General features: G+C 48.5%; 1 protein-coding gene across 2 annotated transcripts in view; it reads right to left on the reverse strand.

Moving 5' to 3' along the window:
* Positions 1–23,913, reverse strand: part of NCLN (nicalin) — a 70,426-nt gene that overhangs the window by 34,304 nt on the left and 12,209 nt on the right. For both annotated transcript variants that reach the window (XM_085638973.1, XM_085638972.1), the window contains exons 4-9: positions 19,248–19,342; positions 18,186–18,266; positions 17,945–18,048; positions 14,021–14,109; positions 13,204–13,343; positions 12,729–12,907 (exon numbers count right to left, since the gene is read on the reverse strand). In XM_085638973.1, coding sequence (XP_085495099.1) covers positions 12,729–12,907; positions 13,204–13,343; positions 14,021–14,109; positions 17,945–18,048; positions 18,186–18,266; positions 19,248–19,342 — 688 coding nt within the window. The remainder of the gene's footprint in view (positions 1–12,728; positions 12,908–13,203; positions 13,344–14,020; positions 14,110–17,944; positions 18,049–18,185; positions 18,267–19,247; positions 19,343–23,913) is intronic.

Genomic DNA, 23,913 nt, shown 5'->3' on the forward strand with positions numbered 1-23,913 from the left:
GGATCAGCTATACAAGCACCTATGTAGTCTACATTATACTGTACCCAAGCAACTTCGCTTCAGACAAATGCAGCAGTTGCCCATTTGTTATGTTAGAGTAGATTTATAGAGCGCAGGGCTACTCAGAAGAGTGTCCCGGCGCTAAGACAGAAAGAAAGAATACTGATGCAGGAGGAAGAAGAGAGAGAAAAGAAACCCAGAGAAGAGAAAGACGAATTATATTGTTTGTTGAAACATCCCGGTTTTCAGTTGTTTTCTCAAGGCAAGCAGGTTGGTGACTTGCCTAAGTGGAAGAGGTAGCTTATTCCAAAGTCCAGCCTCTTGCACTTGAAAAGAGCGACTGCCTTCGCGGGCTCTGAGATACTATGGGGTGACCATAAGATGCTGATGAGCAGATCTAAGATCTGCGAGGTACATAAAAAGAGACTATTCTGCATATGTACTTTGCTCCCATACCATGCAGGGCCTTGAAAGCCAGGACCAGAGCTTTGAAGCAAATTCTACTGCGGACAGGTAACCAATGCAGATTTTTAAGATGGTGGGAGATCCGCTCTCTGAGCCCAAGACTCAGAACAGCCCTGGCTGCCGTGTTCTGCACCACCTGCAATCTGTTGAGTAAGAACTCCGGGAAGCCCAGATAGAGGACGTTGGCATAGTCCAATCTGGAGATATGGGCCCGAATTACTATTTTTCTATGAGAGGTCTGTAGTAAAAATAGAAACCTCCGGAGCACCTTCAGGAGACCGAAACAGGTCCCGGCTGCCAACTGAACCTGGGCTACCATAGAGAGGGCGCCATCCATTTTTACTCCCAGGTTCTTTACAGTCCTGACTGCAGCCTGGGCCAAACATGAATTCAACTTGGTAGAGAAACTGTATTTAAAAAATAACTTGGAGGTGGAAATCTGGAACTTGAGCTGTGTCCAGTTATTGGATCATTACTAAATGCGGTCACTAACGGACTCAATAAGGATGCAGAGGTGTTTTGCTGGTGTTTATAAATGCCACTTAAATTGTTTCATCACCTATATGTAACTTTGTCCAGACATGAAATGGAACCCGAGAGCAATAGGAATATCCTTATAAAAATGTATATTACAATATGCCACAATTATAATGTTGCAAACACAAGGAGATGTGTGTTTGCTTTCTTTGCCCTTAGTTGGCAGGGTATGCCCAGACGTGGGTCCCTTGCTCACTTTGCCACTGGATTCAAGCTAGACTGGCTGATGAGGCTGTTAGCCCGAAACTGGTCCCAGGATGCTCGTTTCCGGTCCAGGGAAAACATGGCTTGGCAGTTCGGGCTGGACTGTTCCCAGGAGGCACAGGGTCAACACTGATTTGCATATAGCTGTGTCTGAACTGGGGTGGCGAAGTGAGCTAAAGAACGATGGTGGATTCAACCCAGATCTGTGACTGGGGGTGAGTGTCTGAAAAGTTTCAGCGCTTCGTTCATCTCCTTGTGTTTACAATTATAACGTTGTGCAGTACTATAATAATCTTTGGAAAGAAAAAATATTGGTTTTCTTGCTTAATCATGCCTATGCAATAAGAGACAAAAAATACAACACTGATCAGCTCTTCATTTCCTCGATTTCTTGCAATGTTCAATGTGCACCTTTCTTCTTTTCCGTTGCTGCCGAGTGTGCTTATTTATTGCAAATTCCGGCCTTCTCTACACCAGGGTTCTTAGTGGGCACAATTATTTAGCCTATACCCCTATTTAGCATTCCAGTCTTTTATGCCACAATGCGGACTAAATGAGATTAACTCCGACGTTGATGCACACACACCCCACCACTTCACTGTGATAAAATACACCATCCCCTCACCACAGCTGTGGCTCAGTTCAGTGTACTACGTCTTTCCTTTCTCTCTATGACTGTTTCACGACACTCTCTTTGCCTTCTACAGTTTAGGGACTACCACATAAAATCTTGGGCATATTAAGAGGGGCCGGCTACATAGAGCTAGAGACCACCGCGGACCACATATGAAACTAACTCTAACCAAACCTCATGAGAAACATCAGCATTTATAGTAAGATGTTGTTCTCCATTTCAACGTAATAGTCCACTTTTGTATTTGCAGACTAATCTTAATTCTTCTCCCTCAGAATACAAGTATGCATTTTGTGTTTCTTAATCGATTAAATGGCTTAACCATAGTACATCAAATACAAGTATAAGTGCTTCCTTTTCAGAAGTGCGTCCTTATTTACTCAGGGCAGTATATCTAATGAACAAGCCAATTTTCACTACTTTTTGTTCTGGATTTTGACCGCCATCTCCCGTGCAAAACAAGGAGTACAATTAATAAAGACGTAAAAGGGGGAGGAGCCAAGATGGCGATCGGGACGGCAGCGTAGGCTCCCGGCTCCGTGAACCTCCACATCCCGCACAGATATCCTGCATGAGATCCTTAGCCTACGCTATATGCCCGTGTTGGTGGCTGAGAGCGGCAACCGATCGTGTGATTCTGAAGTTTCTGGCGGCGGTACCGCCGGAGAAATGTCCATTTGAAGTTTGCGGCCTGTGCAACCCTGGAACCGGGACCTCGGGTGGACAACAAGGCCGGGCGGCAGTTCAACAGCAGCGGCCATTGGTGACTGGGTGGAGTCGGAGTACCGGAGCGGTGCGAATATTGGCCTGAATTTCGCTGTGGTCATTCCTACCACTGAGCGTAGCGGAACTAGTGCATGCCCGGGGTGGCAATTCCAGGATTCTCCGGTAATTGCCTGAGCCTTCGCCGGTGAGCTGCCCGTAACACGTCCCTATTTCCGCGGGCTGCTCCCGGATTCTCGCGGGCGCTGGTCCGTGGTGGGGATGACTGTTACCTGTGGCCACACACTGTGTATATATTTTTGTCTGCCCCCGGAACCCTGTTTCCAGTGACATGGAACTTGATGCGCCTGTGCCTGAGTCCCGGTCCCAATCTGGGATGAACCTACCCGGCGGCCATCTTGCTAGGATGGAGTCTATCATCCGGTGCACTGGGTCTCCGCAAGATTGGGAGTGTGTGCCTAAGAGGAGCGTAGCGGAGCGGGCGCCGAGAGCTGGGCTGGGGTACGGTGACCTTCTCGAAGCTCTCGGTGCCCTTCATTCCACCCTGGTTCACGGCGCCTCGGTATTGGGGAGAAAGCTTGATAGTGTTGCTTCAGCGTCGGAACGGTTGCGGTCTGCCTGTCCCCAGGCACACAGGGACTTGTCACACTCCACACAGGAGGACAGTGTTGTGGCCGCCCCTGTGAATAGGGGAAAGCTGGAAACTTCGGACAATGTGCCAACGTGTGATCGGCTGGCTGTGGGTCCGGTCTGTTCGAGGTTTTGGATTTGAGCGGGGGGTGGTGGCTTTGTCCCACGCGCAACCTCCGGTGACCCAGGCAATATTCCAGCAACAGTCGCCTGCCCTGGCTGATTCCGCCTTCCTGGACCTTGTGTGCAGTACAGATCCTGGGGCAGTACTGGGAAAGATGGTCCTCCATAATGTTGACTGTGTTGGTGTCCAGAGACGTTCATCCTACATGTGTGTGTCGCTTCCTGGTCTTTTTTGGACGCTCCTCTTCCTCGTAACATTGGACATGGCACTGGGTCGATGGGTATGCATGGGTGGATTCGCAAAGAGTGGCCAAGGATAAGGCTGATCCTTCAGAGGTTGTCATCTAACAGGCGGGCGGGCACAGGGGTTGCGTGCTCTCACGACATAACTAATAGTGTAGTAGGTGCATAATGCTCCCCATTTTTCTTTGACATGATCGATTTTGTGTTTGTTTACTGTTTGCTTTGGGGAGGAACATATTGTGCGGGAGGGAGAAGCCGGGGGCATGTTTTGAAGGCCCTCCTCCAGTTTATTAATACTCTCTTTACTCCCCCGTCTGGTGGGGTTTCCTTTCTTACTCCATTTTCTCTGTTTCTTCTATATTTCGGGTCTGGTTCCGGGGCGACAGGCACACTGCTGGGGGGGGGGGGGGGGGGCCGTACTCATCTGCAGAGGTGCAGGGTGGGAGGGTGGGGGGAGGGGATTCTTTAGTTTTTTATTCTGTTTCTATGGCCTCCTTTTTCTTCTCTTATTCTTCTTTGTCTTCTTTTCTGGGGTCAGCACGGTAGATCTCCTTTGCTGCCAATCACTGCTTTTTATGTGTGCCTCAATTTCCGTGGTGATCTCTGGGTCTTCGGGCAGGGGACTGCAGGCGCAAATGGCCGTGATATTCCTCGACATCCTGAACCTCCGGTTTTAGCGCCATTGCCTGGATAGATTGCTGTTTATTGTTGGCGTTTACTGTTCTGCCTGCCATTTTTTGCTGTTGGGAAATTGTTTGGCACCTGATCCTTCTATCCCTTATTATAAAATGAAAACCTTTTGTATCCTGGTCCCTATTTGGGCTGTTTAGTGGCCAAGAGTATGCTAGCATGGAGAATCTGCTCCCCGAGGTGCTGCCTGTGATTAAAATGTGCTTCTGTTACTCTGACTGCTTAGCGGCCGGCCCCGGGGGTTGTAGGCCCATACTTGTCTTTTGTTTGAAATGTCAATAAAGGTTTTTACAAAAAAAAAAAATAAAAAAAAAAATAAAGACGTAAAAAATAAAGTGCTGTAGTGTTTATCCCCAAACACATTATTTTCTTAATCGATGTAGCATGAAAACAAATTCAAACAATGGCCCCATATTATAAAGTGCAATCATGTACTATACCTAAAGGATTAAGAGAATCAGGCAACACTCATACCCGCAAATAATTTTGACTTGAATTCCAGGAGACTGCACTAGGTAACAAGACTCCAGGTGTGTTTCTCAGAAGCCCCCCCCGGGCAGTATCCTATTTCCATTGTGTGGAGTTTCATACAAGATGGAGAGGGAGGAGACAATTTAGGATGCCCTGTCCAAATGCAGAACTTTTCCCTGCTCTTCTGAGAAAATATTTTTCTCCATGATGAAAGCCCTTCCTCTACACCCACAGCAAACCTGGAAGTAATCAGTTCGACTTTGCACCCTAGAAAGGGAGTTACTCCAGTCCTTTGTTACAGTACATCTCAGACCATTTCCAGTGGGACAAAGGGTCATAGATTTTAGGAATGCCCACAAATATACATGTTTGTCGGCATTCTTAAACTTCAAAGGCAGATCACATCTTGGAATGCCCACTTCTGCTTCTCGATTGGGATAAGTAACAGCAAAAAATTCACACTTGTAGCTCCAAGCCCGTAAAAGTTTTGACGGCTGCCAGGAAGAGCTTTCTGAATTCATTTTTGTCAGGCATAAAAAAAAATTAAATTTACCTTTGTGAACAGGGCTCAAAGATTTTTAAAATGTCAATCCAGTTCAGCTTTATTCCCCACCAATGAAATGAATTGTTCATCTGAGTCCCCACTAAAATCTGACACTGTGGGTTGAGTTTCTTAAGACCCTGGGCACTGATTAGGTACCCGTTCAGTGTTTAAATGTTGGACTTCTTCTTTGATGCGTTTGTTTCAAGACTGGAAGGTTAAGCCATCACTAAGCATTACTCATTAGCTTCTTGAGCAAGTTGGCTTTTTTTCTGGTGGCACTGCTGACCCTATAACACTGCAAGATAAACCAACATGGTACTGTCCACCAAGTAGCCCCGGGCCTCGAACAGGGGTTTTTCCTGCCCGGCACACCAATCCACTCCCCAGCACCACCTAGATACGTTTGGGGGTTTAGACTGCGCCCATGTTGCTGCAATATCCCGCTTGGCCACTACAAAGGCTGTCCCCAGGAACACCTTGTCAGACCGTGATCCATCTACGCCATCCATTACTCCTAAAATGAGCCTTAGGGGGTCATGGGGAACCTGCCAGCACAGGATGTGTGCGAGTTCGGACTCTATGGCAGCCCAGTATGGGGCGAGGCATGGGCAGGTCCAGGTCATTTAATAAAAATCCGCTGGTTCGTGGCCACAGCGTGTGCAACTCGGAGAGGGGTGTAGGCCCGCTTTAAAAAGGTGCTCTGAGGTGACATAGGCAGTGTTTAAGTAGCATGGTTGGATTAGGCTGAGTCTGGCTGAAGTTGTGTTGGTTTTGGGGGCTATAAGGGCATTGCACCAGTCCTCTTCCTCCAGAGGGCCTAGCCATCCCTCCCACTGTGCCCCAAGTGGGGCGAGCGTTGTTGGGCTACTGTTAAGCAGGGTAGGGTATATCCGGGATACTCCTCCCCTCCCAGATTCCCCATCATGAACCGAGCTTCTAATGGGCTGAACTCGGGGAGTGTTGTGTCTGCTGGGATATGTGCACAGAGAGTATGACGTAGCTGTAACTACTTCTAAAATTGGGAGGTGTGGAGAGTGTAGCAGGTCTTCGAATGTCCTAATATGGTCACCTGCCCAAACATAACCCAACGATGATTTGCCAATGTAGTCCCATCGCCTGAACCCAGTGAGTGCCGCCGTTTTGCTCAACCACTTACCCTGCCAGAGAGGTGTCTGCGGCTTAGTTTTTTATCCCAACATGTGTGTCTTGGGGCCGTACGCCAGGCTATTAGGACCCCTCTGGTAATTGATGGTAGTGGTGTAGGTATTGGACTGCCGTATAGGAACGCCTGGATCTGAGGGTACTCCAAGTCCCTGAGCTGTACTCTGTAGACCGGGTCAGACCAGCCCCCGGGTAACCAGTCGTGGAGGACTAAAAGTCGGGTAGCTAAATAGTATAGGTGAAGGTCAGTCATGCCCAGGCCGCCATCGAAGGGCAGGATCTGTCACAGAGCAAGGGCAATGCGTGGTATTGTGCCCTCCCACAGGAATCACGTAGCCATACGGTCTATTTCCCTAAACCAGCTGCGTGGGAGATGGAAAGTGGTATTTTGGATGACACAAAGGAAGCATGTGAGGATCATCATCTAAAACAGAGCAACTTTCCCCAGTGTGTTGAGCGGTAGGTTTTGCCAGCGCTTGAGATCCTCTTCAGTTTTCTTAACCAGTGGGGTAATGGTTAAAGCCCATTCTAGTTCGGGGAGCAGAGGGATCCATATCCCCAGGTATTTGAAAGATTGTCTCCTAATGGGGATGGAGGTTTGCCAGTCGAAGCACTCCCTTGAGAGGTGCAGGGGTCCACGTGTTGATTTTGCCGGGTTAAGCCGAAACCCACAGACGCTCTCAAAAGATAGAGGACCTTGGGCCAGAGCTGGCTGGGTCTGCCAGGAAAAGCAGGACATCGTCTGCATATAGGACGATTTTGTCGATGTGGTGGCTCCCCCAAGCCCAGCCCTGGATCAAGTCGTCGGACTGAATTAAACACGCCAGGGGCTCCATTGCCAGCGCAAAGAGAAGGGGTAAGAGGGGGCCGCTCAGGCAGTGTCTGGTACTGCATGTTGGCATGAAGCCGCATTGGTCCGGATGGACTAGTTTGGCTAGGAGTGGGCACAGACGTTGGGCCAGTATCGTGGCATATATCAATTTCAGTGTTAATAAAGGAAATGGGGCGGTAGTCTGCGCAGGATGAGGAAGGCCGTGGAGTTTTGGGGATCACCACTATGGTTGCCACATCTGTCTCAGGGGGGGGGAGGATCCGGCCCCAGCAACGTGACGGTACAGTTCAGTGAGGTGGGGGACCAGTAGGTCCCGATAGGAGGCATAATATTCCTGCGGGAAGCCGTCCAGCCCAGGTGTCTTCCCGGCCTTCACTAAGGAGATGGTGCTGTGCATTTCCTCTGGGGTGAAGGGGAGATCCAGGTCTGCCACCTCGGTCTCTGCGGGGCAGGGGAGCTGGACCCTCGCTTGGCCAAGCATGTCCAAAAGGGAGGTTTCGGGCTTGCGAGCAGAGTACCGGCGGGCATAATAATCTGTAAATGTCTGTGCGATTGCTGGGGACATGTGCTTGGTGGACCTCAAGAAATCACGGACTTCAGGGATTATTCGGTTGGCCAGGGGGTAAGAGACCAGGCTGTGTAGTAGCTTCCAATTCTTGTCTCCCCAGCCATACACTCGGGCTACAGAGAAACACCACATTATATTGGCAGACTCTAGTGAGATGTGTTTAATCTCCTCCCGTATGACCGCGAGTTGCCCGTCTCGCAGATCACTTGGAGAGTCATCCGGGGTTGTTTCAAGCCGTGTTGCTTGCACCTCGAGGGTTAGGCGGCTGGTCTGGGCCTGCCAACGCGCCCAGACTTGACTTCTGGCTACACCACAGATGGTGGCTTTACTTACTTCCCAAAGGCCGCTCGGGGAGGGGACCGATCCAAAATTAGTGAGGAAGTATTGACGTAGCTCCTCCCCTATCGCTTTCTTGACCTCCTTGTCCTGCAAGTTCAGTCGCCACAATGGGCGAGGCGTGTCAGGGGTTTCACCTAGGTGAAGTAGTAGGGCTGAATGGTCTGAGATTCCTCGGAGGAGGATGGCAATGTTTGATACTCTCGGGCACTCTGAGGCTGGCATAAGGATCATGTTGATTCGAGATTGTGAGTGATATGCCGCAGCGGTACGAGTGTACTGAGATGTCGGGGGTTCCAGACTCTCCAGACGTCGCACAGGGCAGTTGCCCAGTCGACTAGCTTCTTTGCATTCGTCAGCCTAACGGGAGTGGCCGTGCCAGCTGTATCGAGCGTTGGAGCCATGACCACATTAAAGTCACCCCCTATCACTGTTTGGCCCAGAGGTAGGGCAGTGATAACGTCAGTGAGGTGTCGCAGAGAGGAGATGAGTTTAGCCCGAGGGATGTATTTGGATACCAAGTTGAGGGCGCTCCCCTCCAGCGACCCAGACACAGCAACAAACCGGCCTTCAGGGTCTGTGGTAGTGTGGGGGGGGGTGTGAAAGGAAGGCTCTGTTGTAGCAGGATGGCAACCCAATGATCCTCGCTTGAACCCTATCGAAGCCATATCGTGCGAGAAAGTGGCACCGAGTCCGAAGGAGGTGGGTTTCCTGAAAGAGGAGTATATCAGGGGTCTATCTCTGGGCATATTTAAGGGCGGCTGTCCGTTTAATACGGTCTAGCAATCCATTCACATTCCAAGAATAATTTGGAGGGGGTAGCCCCTAATGGATGGTCGCCTGTGTGTAGTGGATGGAGAGGGACACGGGGCAGGGAACCCTTGGAGGGGATTGGTGCTGTGTTGCGGGAGGGTGCAATTGTGGTCTTATCCCTGTGCGGTGCGTGGTCACAGAGCTTACGTAGTGATCAAGTGTTAAGGTACTGCAAACAGTAAAAAGGAAAAACAAACATTTGCAAATCCCAGCATAGAACTAAGCTGAGGACAACAGTCCTAACCCTTCCCGCCCTTCCTTCCCCCACCCTATACTTCTGGAACGGAAGCATCTGTCTCCCTGCAAAATAAAGCATAACTGATTAAACTAAACTAAAACGTTTAGCTGAGAGCTGTGTGTTGGACCCCTCCATAGAGTCGGATATAATATTAGAATTGGCAGGTATCTCCAAGTTCTGAACTTCTGTGGAATATGAACTCCACTTCTCTTCCTAGTCAGGCCCTCTTTGGCTCACCTCTCAGGGATGGTGTTGGTACGTTAAATCGTAGGGCTTCTGGAGAGATCCAAGCCCATGGCTGGCGGATCCAGAATCTTGGAAAGGCTCCTTATGGGGGATGGGTCATTAGCGGGGGGGGGGGGGGGGGGGGAGGGGGGCAACGAGTCCACGACGGCACCATGTCCCCGGATCCTTGCCCCGGGCGATACAGAAGTCTCCTTGTGTGCTCCCCAGCCCCTACATGATTGTGTGCATCTCCGGCGCTGCTTGGGGGTGGGGGGCCAGGTATCTGTGTTCAAGGCGACCCAGGCGAGGATACAGAGCGGACCCGAAGGGGTCGTTCTTCAGTTATCCAGGTCCATGCTGATTGCGGAGACTGGAAGAAAGAGAAGTCTGCATTGGAGGCCCAAGTTGGGAAGTTTCTGCTTGACCTCTGCGTAGGAGCGCAGCTGAGCCTGAACTTCTTTAGTGTAATCCGAGAAGATCATTATGGTTTGATTCTGGAATTTCAGGCCGCCCTGGGCCAGAGCTGCGTTCAGGGTAGTCTCTCTATCTTTAAAGTTAAGGATGCGGGCAATGATGGGGCGATGTGGAGCGCCAGGTGGTGGTTTAGGCGCAAGAGATCGGTGGGCGCGTTCGATAGCAAACCATGGTGACTGTCTTTGGGCATCCATGAAGCCAACCAGCCTTCAAGGAAGGCCGCCGTTTGGTCACGCTTAGCCCCTTCCAGGAATCCCACCAGGCAGAGGTTGTTGCGCCGTGACCTATTTTCGGCATCCTCAGCTCTTCTGTGCAATTCTTTAGTGTGGCCTTGTAGTTGGGTTACTTGCTCCTTCAGTTGGCGGATGTCGTCTTCAGCCACATCCACCCTGACCTCCCCAATCTTGTTTTCTACCGTGGCCGAGAACGTGCTGCTGGCCTGGAGTGAGATCAGCTCCCGGGAGGGACAAGCCCCCGGCTGGGCCTTACTCACTTGCTCCTCACAGCTCGCACCCAGGGGCGCTCCACCAGCCGTGCCGCCTACCAGAGCTCCACCACCGGCAGAGCACCAGCGGCAATGACTGATTATGCAAGGCCTCCCAGGGCGAGTGGCTGGTCTCGTTCTCAGCTTCACAAGGAGGGGGGATGACTTGGAGAGCGCGAAGCCAGACTGGTGTAGCAGTTTGTCTGCGTCCGCCTCAGTTTAGGGAGCCCCCCACCTCCCCCCACCCGAATCACACAGCCCCAGGGTCACCGATGGTCAGGAGCACTCACCGCTGATGACCAGGCGCGTCTTAGGGGCCACAAGGTCCAGGATGGAGGTTGTCTCTTCTCCCCTGAGTCTCGCCCGCGCCAGCAGCCAGGTCGGTGTAATAGTCCACTGTACGGCCCAGGGCTCGGGAGGCCCTCCTCCTCCACCGCGACCACAGCATGGCTCAGCCTGCAGCGGCGAGGGTCCCGGGCATCCGTCCCAGACTCCCGCCAGATCTCCGGCTTCGCTGCAGAAGGCAGTCGCTCAGGGGAGGGAACCCATCAAAGGCACCCACAGGTGGTACTGTGCGTCAGCAGAAGGGCCCACCGCCTTACCAGCCAGCCCACAGAAAGTATCAGGTCTCCCCAGCAGCGACGCTCCGCAGGAGTCAGCCTGGGGCGACACCTGCGGTCGTTGGTTGTCTCAAGCGTCTTGGAGAGCCAGGATGGCAGGTTTCAGGCGCCCAGGCAATCTCCAGTGCTGGCGGGTGGGTCACGGCCCGTCGTAAGCCTCCAACGTGATCGCTGAGAGCAGGAAGGATAGTGCATCCGGCCAGCAGGCCTGAGTGAAGGCCTCAGCGTGAGAAGGCTCTAGCCGGCGGCAGATGAGAGATCCGGAGGTATCAAGCACTCTAGACTGACGGCACCGCAGTAGCAGGTCGGTGATTATCTTTAGGGCATAAATGCAACTGCCGATGGCTGTGGATGAAGGAGCGGATGACCAAGGGGTCCGGAGCACTCAGAGTGCGACCGCCATCTTGACGCTCCAAGCCACGGCCCCCCCTAAGTACCATTTTAAAGCTGTATACAGTACACTATACACTCGCAGGGTTTCAGTGGGTGGAATCTTGGAATACTGATGGCTTGTGTCCTTTTTGGCTCTGTGAGAATACCCTCTCTGTGGCTCTAGTCTTATGAGACTCGCCAAACATTTGAGGATGCAAATCATTGCCTTGCCCATGGATGGACTGGTTTCCTTTGGTATGCCCTTCGTCTCAAGTATTCCACAGCCATCACTCCAAGCAATCAAGAACTTTGTTTCAGGGGATTAAAGTTACATGTGTAAACATAAGGGTTTATTTGCAGACTTATGTACTATGTCGCAGCCCCCTACTTCTGTCACAAGCTTGACCGGGAGTGAAAGAACCTAGAGTCTTTCTTGTGGATAATTTTCCACTCAAAAACAAGTGCTTACAATATTACAGAAGGTACCCAACGGCATACAATATGCCCAAGGAAGTCCATTTATGAACAGGGGCTACCTAATACTTTGTGAGAGATTACGATCCCTCAGGGCCCTGTACCACCACCAGGTGCTAGATTGCGGTCAGGAACTCCTAAATTTGTCTCCGTAAAAGAAGAGCTGAGGCAACTTCACTGGCTCCCGGAGAAACAAAGAGTACGCTTTAAGGCACTGTGCACCATCTTTAAGGCTATTAATGGAGCAGGACCTGACTTCCTTAGGCGTAAATTCAAATGGTATGTCCCTGGAAGAATATTACGCTCCACCGGAGCTAAATCAAGTTCAAGGTCCCCCATTTAAAAGAGTTAACTGGGGAGGCAGGAGCTTCATTAATTGTGCCTCTAGGGCATGGAACGAGCTTCCTTTTCATCTCAGGAATGCCCCGGATCTCCTCTCCTTTAGAAAGGGGCTGAAGACATGGCTTTTCACCCAGTAGTACACTTCCCTTTGTTCCCTAGCAACCAGTGCTTAGCGCCAGGATACCGCAAGGTAACCGTGCGCTCTACAAGTGCGATTAACATAACATAACCAGGTGCAACATCTTTTCCCTGATGCACTGACTTACCATCTGGAACTACTTAAAGCATGTAAACAAGGAGAATGACAACAGATTACTGCATCAATTGGATAAAGACTACAATGGAAGTACCAGATATGCAGATGCAGATGGTGTTCGATACCAGCACCATAATGTAAACAAAGTTAACAACCAATTCAATTATTCTACGCAGATAACATAAATTACGCAAAGATTTGTCCATTCCATGCAGAGACACTAAACTACTCACAGATTTGGCTAGGACTCGCCAGTGCTCATCACCAACCTGTCATCCATTATGCTGTTACGGAGACCTTCCTTGGGACTCTTCAGATGAGACATGGTAAAGGCTGGCAAGCGGCGGATGGCAAAGCGCTCGTGCTCCCATGCAAGCAGGTCCTCTGCAAGGTTTATTTTCTTATGAACCATGGAGAACGTCACCTCTGGGAACTGGTTTGCCACCACCTGAAAAGGGTACCCAAGCTCTGATCATTAGGATGTAGCCTGAAACCTTGCTTCGTATATGTAGGTAGTTCAAGACTGTTTCGAAAGTCTAATGTGGCCCTGAATTTCAACACAACAGCAGCCCCCCCCCAACCGCCAAACGATTTCCTTTAGTGCCCAGTAGAGAATTGCCAGCATTTTTCGGTTTCAACCCCACCTCAACTATCTCCCCCAAAATCCTTTGGTTAACCAGTACTACCTGGTCCTATTCCACCTGTAACCCACAAACATGCGTAGCTCACATTACCAGTTCTTACCATTTCTAACTCCTTTAGGAAGGTATGCTGCAGTGTTCCTTCTTTGGGAGGCTTCGAGACATGCAGGTGAAGGGTGTTCCCTTGGCCTAGGGTGTCTAAGCACAGTACAAACGCCACATTGTCTTGTAGGAGGCTGGAATCTGAACAGAAAGAACAGCCTGATGAATGTGTCAGATCAGTGACTTAGTCACTAAGGCCAACGCTGCTTTCAAATTACCTCCAACATCACTTTTTAGGGGGTGCATTGCTGGCTTCCCAACCCCCTGCCGTGTACATACACCAGATTATAACCTTTTCTCAATAAAGAAAGTGTGATTAAGAATGAAATATGTGCTTTGATGACTGGGGTAACGCTATCGGGTAATTCAGTGTAAATGGCGATCACTTGATTCCTACAGATGATGGAACACAAGACATACCAGCTATGCAGTCCAACTGACGCGCCCTCAAAACAGGTTAAATGTAGATACCCTTCTACAACTAGGAAACTACACTGTCACTCTTGAAAACGATACAATTAATGAAACATATTTTCTTTGCCTTCTGCCTCCATCTCTTTTGATACGTTTGTGCTTTTTGCCCCCATCATCTCTTGCTGTAAAATCTGCCCACTGTCTCCCCACAGAAACCTTGGGGTCCTCGCTACTCAGCAGAAGAGGGCCCTCTGTAGTATTCTACAGAGCACTCGTACACATCCGTTCTAGTTGAGCTTTCTCTACAAAGTACTCTACACAGAGCACACCCTACTTCCTATCTAGAACAGCTGTCAATCAAAGCAACCAATCTCTTCCAACTTGGACATCATTCTGACACTCACCTGTGTGATCCAGGTTGTCTTCCAGCCACCTCTTCGTCCCCTGATAGTTAAACTTTCCACCCCCGGATGCAAAGAACAGCAAGTTGTACCTGCACAAAGTTGAAGGGGGTGAAGATAAGTGAGCAGTATTCAGTAAAGAAGCCAGAGTCCAAGGTGCTGCTCAGAATCAATTAAGCAGATGCACTGGTCAGAATCCCAAGCTCGATCCAGTAGGGTGTCCTACCGGTATGTTAGACTCAAAAAGCCTGGTGACAGGTTTTGGACAAAACCTCGTGTTTGACAGTGAAGAGTCATTTTACAAGCCTGCTTGCTCTTCACATTTCCAGCATTTGACAGAGGACCAGCCAGCCACTTCAGGGTGCACAGCAGACTGCCCAAAATTAAGCAGTTACTTCCTTGGTAACTTGTCATTGTCAAACCGTTAACTGGTATAACCCTTGATAGTCTTTAAATTTTCCTTTCTTGTGCGCCACTCACCAACTGGTGTACCTCTACACCACCCTCTCCCCACCCATTTATCCGGTTTAGTATTTGCACTAAACAGCTTCTGCGATTTAGAAACAGGGTCCTTCTTCAATGCTAGCAGGCCTAAAAAAATCCTAAACATTTTACTAGACCTGCAAGTCTAGTGACTTAAATAATCTACTCGACTCGATTGTGATGCACTTGACCCATAAACTGGTTTCAAATGATGTGATCATGGGCAAATAATTAAATTCATTGAGTCGCCATTTTCTTCATTATCACATACAAGAGCACCTTCAAGTGTGCAAGGTCAGCAGGTCTACTGCACAAAAAACTATTTTGTTTGATTTATTAGACTAAACTATCTTTCCATATGTGATACAAATCTAGCCACATATAGGATACACGTGACCCCCGACTTGCCTCGTAGTTCATGAACAGCATTTTCATCAGGGCGAAGGCAGGAATGTTTCTCAAATCATGTTTAAAAACTATCACTTTTGATGACTACATACGTAGAGCATGAAGTGGTGGCAGACTCATTTGTAATCAGCAGATTTTACATAGAAATGGCCACAAACATTCCCACTGACATGCAGCTTTCCTGATAAAACGATACAGTGTACAAACAATGTTTGGAAACAGTTTCTGCTTATATGTGTAATTTTTTCATCACCAAGTAAAGTGTTCTGGTTTGTTTTGCTCCTATTTAACTGTTTGCATTGCGCTTCTCATTTACCAGAAAAATGTGCTTTTGTAATTCCTGAAATATTTTTAAATATTTGGAAATATTAATTTACAGGCTATTTAATTGTTGTGTTGAAGAAAAATAAGTGAGATCTTCAGACAGCTCACTTGACAAAAACCTCTAACTCTAGTAAGAGAGAAAAATAAACCTCATTTTCCAACAGCAATTAGTTAAAAAGAAACTAACATTTGATCTCTTAACTTAGACATCAAATGTGTCAAGATCAAAAGAAGATTTAACGGCATCTTTATTGTTCATTCACTTTCCGAATAAACAGAACACCTGCTCCTTTCCAGCCTAAGTTAACTCGCCAGATGGGACGAGTAGGTTTTAAAAATAGCTCGACCTGATAAAATTTTACTCAAAATTGCAAGTGGGTGAGTAGACTTTGAGGAATGGCTATGGTGAGAAAGCGCTCAAATCCATCACAAATTATGAATGACTCCAGCACTTCACATGCCTTGTACGAGCAGCAGAGTTGAGCTCCCTGGAGCTAGGCTAATAGGGAGAAGCCTCGAGAAGTACAAACATACTTTTGAATGCATTAGCATTCCTCTGGGTGTATGGTTTCATCATCCATCCCTCACCCAAGAGAGACTGCAAAAAATAGTACTGTAAAATGAAACCATCAATACATGTCTTTATATAGATGCCTCATTCGGAGTTCCATAACTAGATACTGTCATAGAGGTGACCAATAGCAATTTTTGGTCCCTGAACATCAGACAGGAATGTATCACTTTAGAGTGTGCATAGCTGCTTGAATCTCCTAGAAGCAGCAGAGCACTATCCACTAGCACACCCAAAGGTTCTACCACGGATCATCACTAGGACCAGTGGCAGCTCAAAGTGAGTGAGGCCCCTCCTGAAGAAACCTTCCGCCAACCAAGCAGAACCCCAGAACTACCGACCCATCTCCCCACTTCCCTTTCTGGCAAAGGTAATCGATACGACAATCAAAGAGCAACTCACTTAACACCTAGAATGCGGCAACCTTCTGGCCCCTCTCAATACGGATTTCGAACCAACTACAGCACTGAGACAGGCCGGATCTCAGCCACCGACGACATCGGGGTCATACTAGACATCGGCGAAACAACAGCCCTCATTATCCTGAACCTATCAGAGGCCTTTGACACCGTCTCCCATCACATCTTGATCTACAGACTCCACCACATCGTAATCCAGGTAAACGCACTCAAATGGATCTCCTCATACCTCACCAAAATTAGTCTCCCACCGTTCACATCGGAACCCAAGAAGATCATCTGCCGAGTCCCCCAAAGATCTTCCCTCTTCAACACGTACATGACTCTCCCCTGGGCAGCATCATCAGATGTCACAGACTCAACGTCATCTCCTATGCCAACAGCACTCCGCTCATCATCTTGTGGTCAGAAAACCCCTCCACCACCAGAGCCAACTTCCACCGCTGTATGATTAATGTCGCCGACTGGATGAAGGACATCTGTCTCAAACTCAACACTGATAAGACAGAAGTCCTCATATTTGAGAAGAACACCTCTCCATGGAACAATGCTTGGTTGCGTGCTCAACTCAGCCCATCCTCCGCCCGACAGAACACATCTGCAACCTTGGCATCCTCTTGGACAGCAAGCATTCCATGAAGATAATCGCAGACTCCCCCGCCTGCTTCCACACCCATCACATGCTCCGCAAGATCTTCCGGTGGCTCCCAGTCAACACCTAAAAGACCATCAGGCATGCCCTCATCACCAGGAGGATGGACTGAGGGAATTAACTCTACGTAGGAATTGCCACACGCCTCCTGAAGAAACTACATGCTATACAAAACTCAGCAGCCAGACCCATTCTAGACCTCCCCAGACGAACCCACGTCGCACACCACCTCAAGAAGTTACACTGGCTCCCGCTTCAGAAGAAATGCCAATTCAAGATGTTGACCAAGGCATACAAAGCCCTGCACAATGAAGGACCAGCTTACATAAACGCTTGACCATCCACCAACTACCCAGACACCTATGATCTGCCTCCCTCTCCTTGCAGGGAAAGGATCTGCTGAATTAACGTTGGAGGATGCTACTTTTCAAACCTGGCAGCCAAAGCATGGAACACACTTCCCCTGCACCTCAGGACTACCCCCTCGCTCCAGCTTTTCAGGAAAGGGCTCAAGGTGTGGCTGTTCAAATGAACAGCTCACAACGAAGAAAGCAGCAAACGCTATTAGCGCATTTAGACTCTCACGGGTGATTTGCTGTGCTTTACAAATCCTTAATTGATTCAGTGTTTTACTCTAGCTCAAGCATGACCACCCAGCGTTAGGGGTCAGTCACCAACTCCTACATATCAGTGCTGGAAAAGCTGCTCTTCTTTCAGTCCATGAAGCTCTCATTCAGAACCTGGTATAGCATCCAGTGACCACAATGGAAAGATTAGGCTAACTTCCAGGACCGGCATAGGGAGCGCCAAATGAGGACTTTATTACAGTGTCACTAGATAAATTCCAAAACAGATCTGTTATACAGGATAGATGCTTCAACTTGTCCTGCGCCAATGGAAAGGAAGCCTCTCTGAAGAACTGTTAATGAAACCATCTTTAAGGGTAAAAGTGCTAAGTGTATTTAAAAAGAACAGGCTGGAATTTTACTGTGAGAGAAGTGGAAAGCATCTGCATCCACATTTATCTTTCCGTCCTGATTCTACTAGCATTTCAGAAGTCTTTTTCTTACCCTGCATGAGTCCTTTTGTATGTGTAGAGCCGAGAGAAGAGCCTCGCCAGCTCCAGGAGGATAGAGACACCACTGCCGTTCGAGTCAGCCCCGTAGGAGAGCCACTATGGGAAGACATGAACGAGAAGGTTAGCCAGGAAGTCCAAGATTCTTGCAGTATAGGGTCCAAAGTGGTGCGGAAAGGAGGCCCTCCACAGGAAGACAAGATTTATTCTAGAAACAAAAAGCAGAAGTCACTTACCGGGGCTACGCCAAAAGAGTCATAATGTGCAACTAGCACAATGGTAGGGATGTCCTCGGCACCCAGGCCTGCTAGTCTTCCCTACAACAAGAACAACAGGTACTCAACAGGAAGGACAGACACTGGCATCTTATAAGCATTAAGGAGGTTTTTGAGCCGAACCGTATAAGCCCAACTCATTTTTCTGACTAGTCGTGTCCTAGCAAACCCCTCGGTGTAGTTTCTTCCCCATACCCATTTTAATACCCTAATAAACAAAGACTTGGTTAACCCCTTGCATGCCCGCCCCTTTCCCCGCCCAGTGCCGCGCTTTGCATTAGCGGGCGGAGTTCATGACTAGCTGGACTCGTCATGGGCACAGCGCCACCGCAGCCCATGACGAGTCCAGCTCGTCATGGGCACTGAAGGGGTTAATACAGGCAACCCATTAAAGAAAGTCCTTTTACAGACTGTTTTGAAGCACGATGTATTGGTTTATTGAGGATCTCACACACACACACAGCATCAACGAGATGTTTTATGCAAGTTAGGTGATGTAAAGAGGATACGGTGATAACACTATGCTTTTCTCAATGAAGGCTTGCCTTTGGTGGAATAGAGCGGGGTGCGAAGGTGGATCGTAGGTCTTCAGCACATACTGGAGGTTGTGGCCTGCGAGTAAAGGAAGTCCAGCAGCAGGCAAGACGCTCTCAGACAAAAGTCAGTGGGGATGTTGTGTGACAAGTACACAGAAATAGCAACTACTTTGTTCAGGATTTCAGGACCAAGTGGGAAAGTGAATAAATAGGAGGTACGCAAGTGATACTTTGAATTCATAAGACAAGAGACCGTGCCAGGAAATGGGTCTTTCTTGGGAGTGCGTCATTGCACACCACCAACAGGCCAATGAATGGAGGTCCATGAAGTATTATAGAGTGCCAGGTAGAGAAAACCCATAGCTGTGTGTGCAAGCCCTTATCCAGAGCAATCACGCGCACACTTTACTGGCTCTGCGGACAATGCGCACTATCCAGCATTGCAGTTTAAAAGGCCACGGCAGCGCCACCCACAGGCCAAACTCACCTCCACACTGGTCACCTGCCAATCGGTGATGGCTTTGCTTTGACCGCCACTGGTCACCATTTGGAAACCGTTCGCCGTAGCGGTGTGAAGGAGGACTGCAAACAAAAAGACTGATGTCAGAAATTAAGGTTTATTTTTTCCATCTCTGAATTTTTCAAAACATTGCTGGGACAGCTTATACCACAGCAAGACAGAAGTAACAGACAACGGAAATAGACATGAATTTATCAAAACTGTATGGAAACTCCTTCATATTCTCTCGTATACGATTTGGGAAAATCCATGTGAGGCAATCATACCTCAAATACCACAGTACTGTAGCTCGCAAGTCCGTTTATTTAACGACTGACATATCAGGAATATACTATATAAGCAATCACTGATAATGTAATAGGAAGCATAACCTGGCCGCAATTCAGTCATCTAAAAGTTCTACAGCCCCACAGTGCAGCCAACAGCTGCATAAGGACTCTCTGTCATTACAAACTGAGCTTCCATCCTCCCAATTATCATCTCTTGTCTATTACTCCGGTTATGCTCCTCTGTATTAATCCCCCGACATTATTTTGCCTTCCTAGCTAACAAAACTGTCTCGCTCTGTATTCCTTTCGAATTCAACTGCTGTCTCTCTAGGTGTTTATTTGCGCAAAACATCTTTTATCCCCAACTTTAATCCACACAGTGATCTTGTAAGAATGAGCAAATATGTCAATGAATACCATGATATGTGCAGGCCCAATGACGGCAGTACCAATAAATGCAATGCCATACCCTATGCCTCCATTACAATATCAATACCCCTAAACGAAATGTCATTCTATGCCATAATCTATTCCCGCACAACAATGTCGATACTGGAAATAACTACGCCTATGTATGACATAATCCATGCATGAATTACAATGTTGTTACCAACAGAAACAATGTTGATGTATGCTATGACCTAGGCAAGCATAACTGTAAATATCAGTAAAGTCAATGTACACTATGACAACTGTACGCACAAAGTTGAGAATGTCGATACATATGATACCAATGATTGCCATATTATTTTCAGGAGTTCCAATGAACTCTTATCATTGCTGTCGGGTTTACCCAAGGAGACCTACCCATCAACCCAGAGTCAGATACGTGATCAGGCAGGTCCTGCGAGCCGCACCATGCCTATCAAATGGCAGGACACAAGTGAGGTCTCACTTAGCCCAAAGATAAACACGTACCCAGGGAAAACCCTGATCGATCCCCCTGATAGATCGTTGCATCACAAACCGGTCTGAGGAAACTGGCCCCAATAACACACATTTGGCAAAAGGCTCACAATCCCCCAAAATACCACAAAGCTAGATACCACGTGTAGATAGGAACACTCAGCCAATCAGAACACGACATGCACGCCACACGTAGTGATCACGCGCGCCCGATGACTAACATCTGGATGCATACACACTGGCCCACACTAGCTCTCCCAGAGTTCGATAGAAATCTGTGTCCTTATCAGATGCCCAAACTATTTATGACGAAGATGCTTTTCAGGAATGCAGAAATTACTTAATTGTACCTCACGAGATGTATATAATGTCAGCCAAACTCTGTATACCGAGAGACTTTCCTCGGACTCATTCTGTAGAAACTATGCCGGCCGCTGCGTTTAATTAAACCAACTTGGTCCCGTCTTGCCAAACGCCTCTTATCTTTAAGGTAAATTCACTGCCAAGCAACATTTTGACGAGCCAGATAGGAGAGATTGGTTTATCGAGCCGACTGCTGCCGAAGGACAAGGACCCCTGCCAGGGCGGATTCATCTGCGCAAACAAAATCAGTGACCAGACATCATAATTGATTAGAAGTTCTGCTAATTTCACGGGGCAGAGATCTGTTTGGAAGCCACAGTCACATGGCAAGATAAGGTGTAGCTTGTGTCTGGCCACGGAGGGGCAATAGTTGTCAGGCTATTTCTTTACCCACACAAAATACTGCTCCCTTTGTCCACTGAGCCGACAGTGACAGACATTCAGGCTCACTTAGCTCTGCGTTTTACATCGAGAAGCCCCTGTACTAGGGCTGCAGATGCTAGGAGGGGGGGGGGGGGGGGTGGGGGGGGGGAGGTTCAGGGGGCGGCTAAGGTTTTTGGGATAAAGTAATAATTTTTCTTTCAACCTTTTTTTCTCAGTCTCCTCTAGATTATCCATTTTATGCATTTGCTGATGTTGTATTGCTGTTATATTTTGCAATATGCTGCAAGTTTAAATGTTATGTCATGTTAGTAAGTCTATGCTTTATGAAATAACCATTTTTTTTTCCAGATCAGAATTTGACGTTTGCTAGTTTACTACTACAAATCAACTCACACTGCTCTGAACTAACAATTGCATTCTGTTTCAGGTTGTTACTATTTCACTGCATTTGTCTCTTGTTTAGTGTTAAAAGCCCTTTTTCTAATGCATTGAGTTTTACAGAGTTCGTAACAATTCCATTTTTTTGGTACCCCCCCCCCCCGTATACACTGTTCCTCGAAATTAGAGTGAATTTGTAGTTATTTAAAGAATCTCAAAACAATCCAAATTTGCAAAATCCTTAAAACAAGTTCCCTGATCCATTATGGATACTCCACTAACAATATGCAAGTGAGGTACCCCACACAGGCTAGGAAACTAGAGAAACACTTCCGTGGGTGGCACGTCCATACCAAAGCTCACGCATTTCCCTGGTCTGAGGGGGAAACGTTCGACACCAATATCGTAGAGCATACAAAGAATCACATACAGACCAGGTATACAATACAATACATAAGAAGGTCTAGCTGGAGGTGCCACCAGAACTGTGGGTCATCTCCGAGGTGGCTTCAGCCAACAAGCCTATCCCCGAGCCCGTAAGTTTGGCACCTGCAGCTCCCCCACTGGCCATCCCAGTCACCGCTGCACCGGGTTACACCAATCCACCAGTTGAGGAGGCTGCTGGACCTCTCAGGGCAGCAAGCCACCAGTCGGGAAGAGGATCACAGGTTCCACCAGCCTGGATGCAGTCTGCCCTGGCACAGTCCAGTGCCAAGCTCCGTCTGGGTTCGACCCTTGACCCATCAGGTCCAAGTCAGACATGGAGCACTTTCTGCTCAACCCCACACCGGGCGCCTTAAGGTCAGAGGGAGGTTTGGGGCCCTCCTGGAAGGTGATTCTACCAATGGATGGGAAGAAAGGAGCGCCAGTCCCACAAAGTCCGACTCTGAATGGGGAGCCACGGGCTACACTTGACACAGACATGCTATTTGGCATGGAGGAAGTGTCAGGGAGTGAGGTTGAGGCCAAGACATTGCCTAGAAGAACAGCAGGAAGCACTGAGAGAAGGAGGCAACCCAGGTGGGAGTTAGAGTAAAGACAAGAGTTAAGGATGGAGAGAGAGAAAGCTCGCGCCTGGGAAGCCCAGCAAGTAGGGGAAACAACTCCCCCGGAGGGAACAGGAGTTAAGCCTCAGGCCCCATATAGAGATGAGCTCATGGATGAGTCAGGAGAAAGGCCCCCCCCCTCTGTCGGCACAAGAGAAGGAGGAGCATGGCACCTTCACGCATGCATGAGGAGAGCGAGGACATCAGTCACTCCAAACCGAACATGCTGGTCAGGCATTCCAACCCCAAGAAAGATACTATTTAGATAAGAGGGCAAGGCCTTGCCATGGCAAGGCCTTCCCATGGCTTTTTTATCATCTGGTGAACTGAAAGAAAGTGCCACCAGAATGATAGTTTTGGCCAGAGGAGGGATCCTTTGAACCCAAAGACACAGGCATTGCAGAGGACTGCATTCAGCATGGAGAGGAAGATCTGAAATGGAACTACCCATACATGCAGGAGTGCCTGAGACTATGGGAGCACTACATCAGAGAGAAACCAACAGAGGTGCCCCAAGTCAAGCAATATCCGCTACTGCAGAATGGTGCAGAAGGAACCATCTACGTGCTCAGGTACATGATAGGACAAAGAAGGGTTCAGGAATAAACTGCCCCCATTGATGGACGGGACAGGAATATGGATCTCATGCTTTGAAAATAACACCTTGGGTATAAAGTTAACTTTAGGTGACATCAAATGTCTGCTCAGCAGTCTAATTGGGGAGCAGCCCAATATAGTGTTTTCCTGAGCCTGCAACCCCGCAGCGACGCTTATCAACACCTTAGCATGACGGGCTGCATTTAACTCAGACAACAGATCTGGACAGCTCCAAGGCAGATGTTCGCTGACCGCCCAGACGTAGGACGACTGATGGAGGATAGGATAGAGTTTATAAAGCGCTTGAATGCCGAGGCGTCTTGGCGCTGGGAAGTGATAAAATAGAGGGACTGCATACAGCTATACCAGACCTTCTAGATCGCGATGAACAACCAGGTTTTTAGCGGTTTCCTAATCAGTTAACTGTTTGGTTGAAGTCTCATGGTAATAGGCAGTTGGTTCTATAACCTGGCTGGACAGTGTGATAGACTCCTGCCTCCCCATCAGGCTCTACAAATTTTAGAGCTACAGATACGACCCGTGTTTGTGGATCTAAGGTTTCTCGTGGGAGTATACCAGGAGAAAAATGTACGAACGTCAGCTGCCCCTCCGCCATATAATGTCTTGTGAACCAGGCATAAGGCTTTAAATTCCATTTGTTGCTGTATCGGGAGCCAATGCAACAACCTG

The sequence above is a fragment of the Triturus cristatus genome, chromosome 12 (assembly GCF_964204655.1).
Source record: "Triturus cristatus chromosome 12, aTriCri1.1, whole genome shotgun sequence".
In the NCBI taxonomy this organism is placed as follows: domain Eukaryota; kingdom Metazoa; phylum Chordata; class Amphibia; order Caudata; family Salamandridae; genus Triturus; species Triturus cristatus.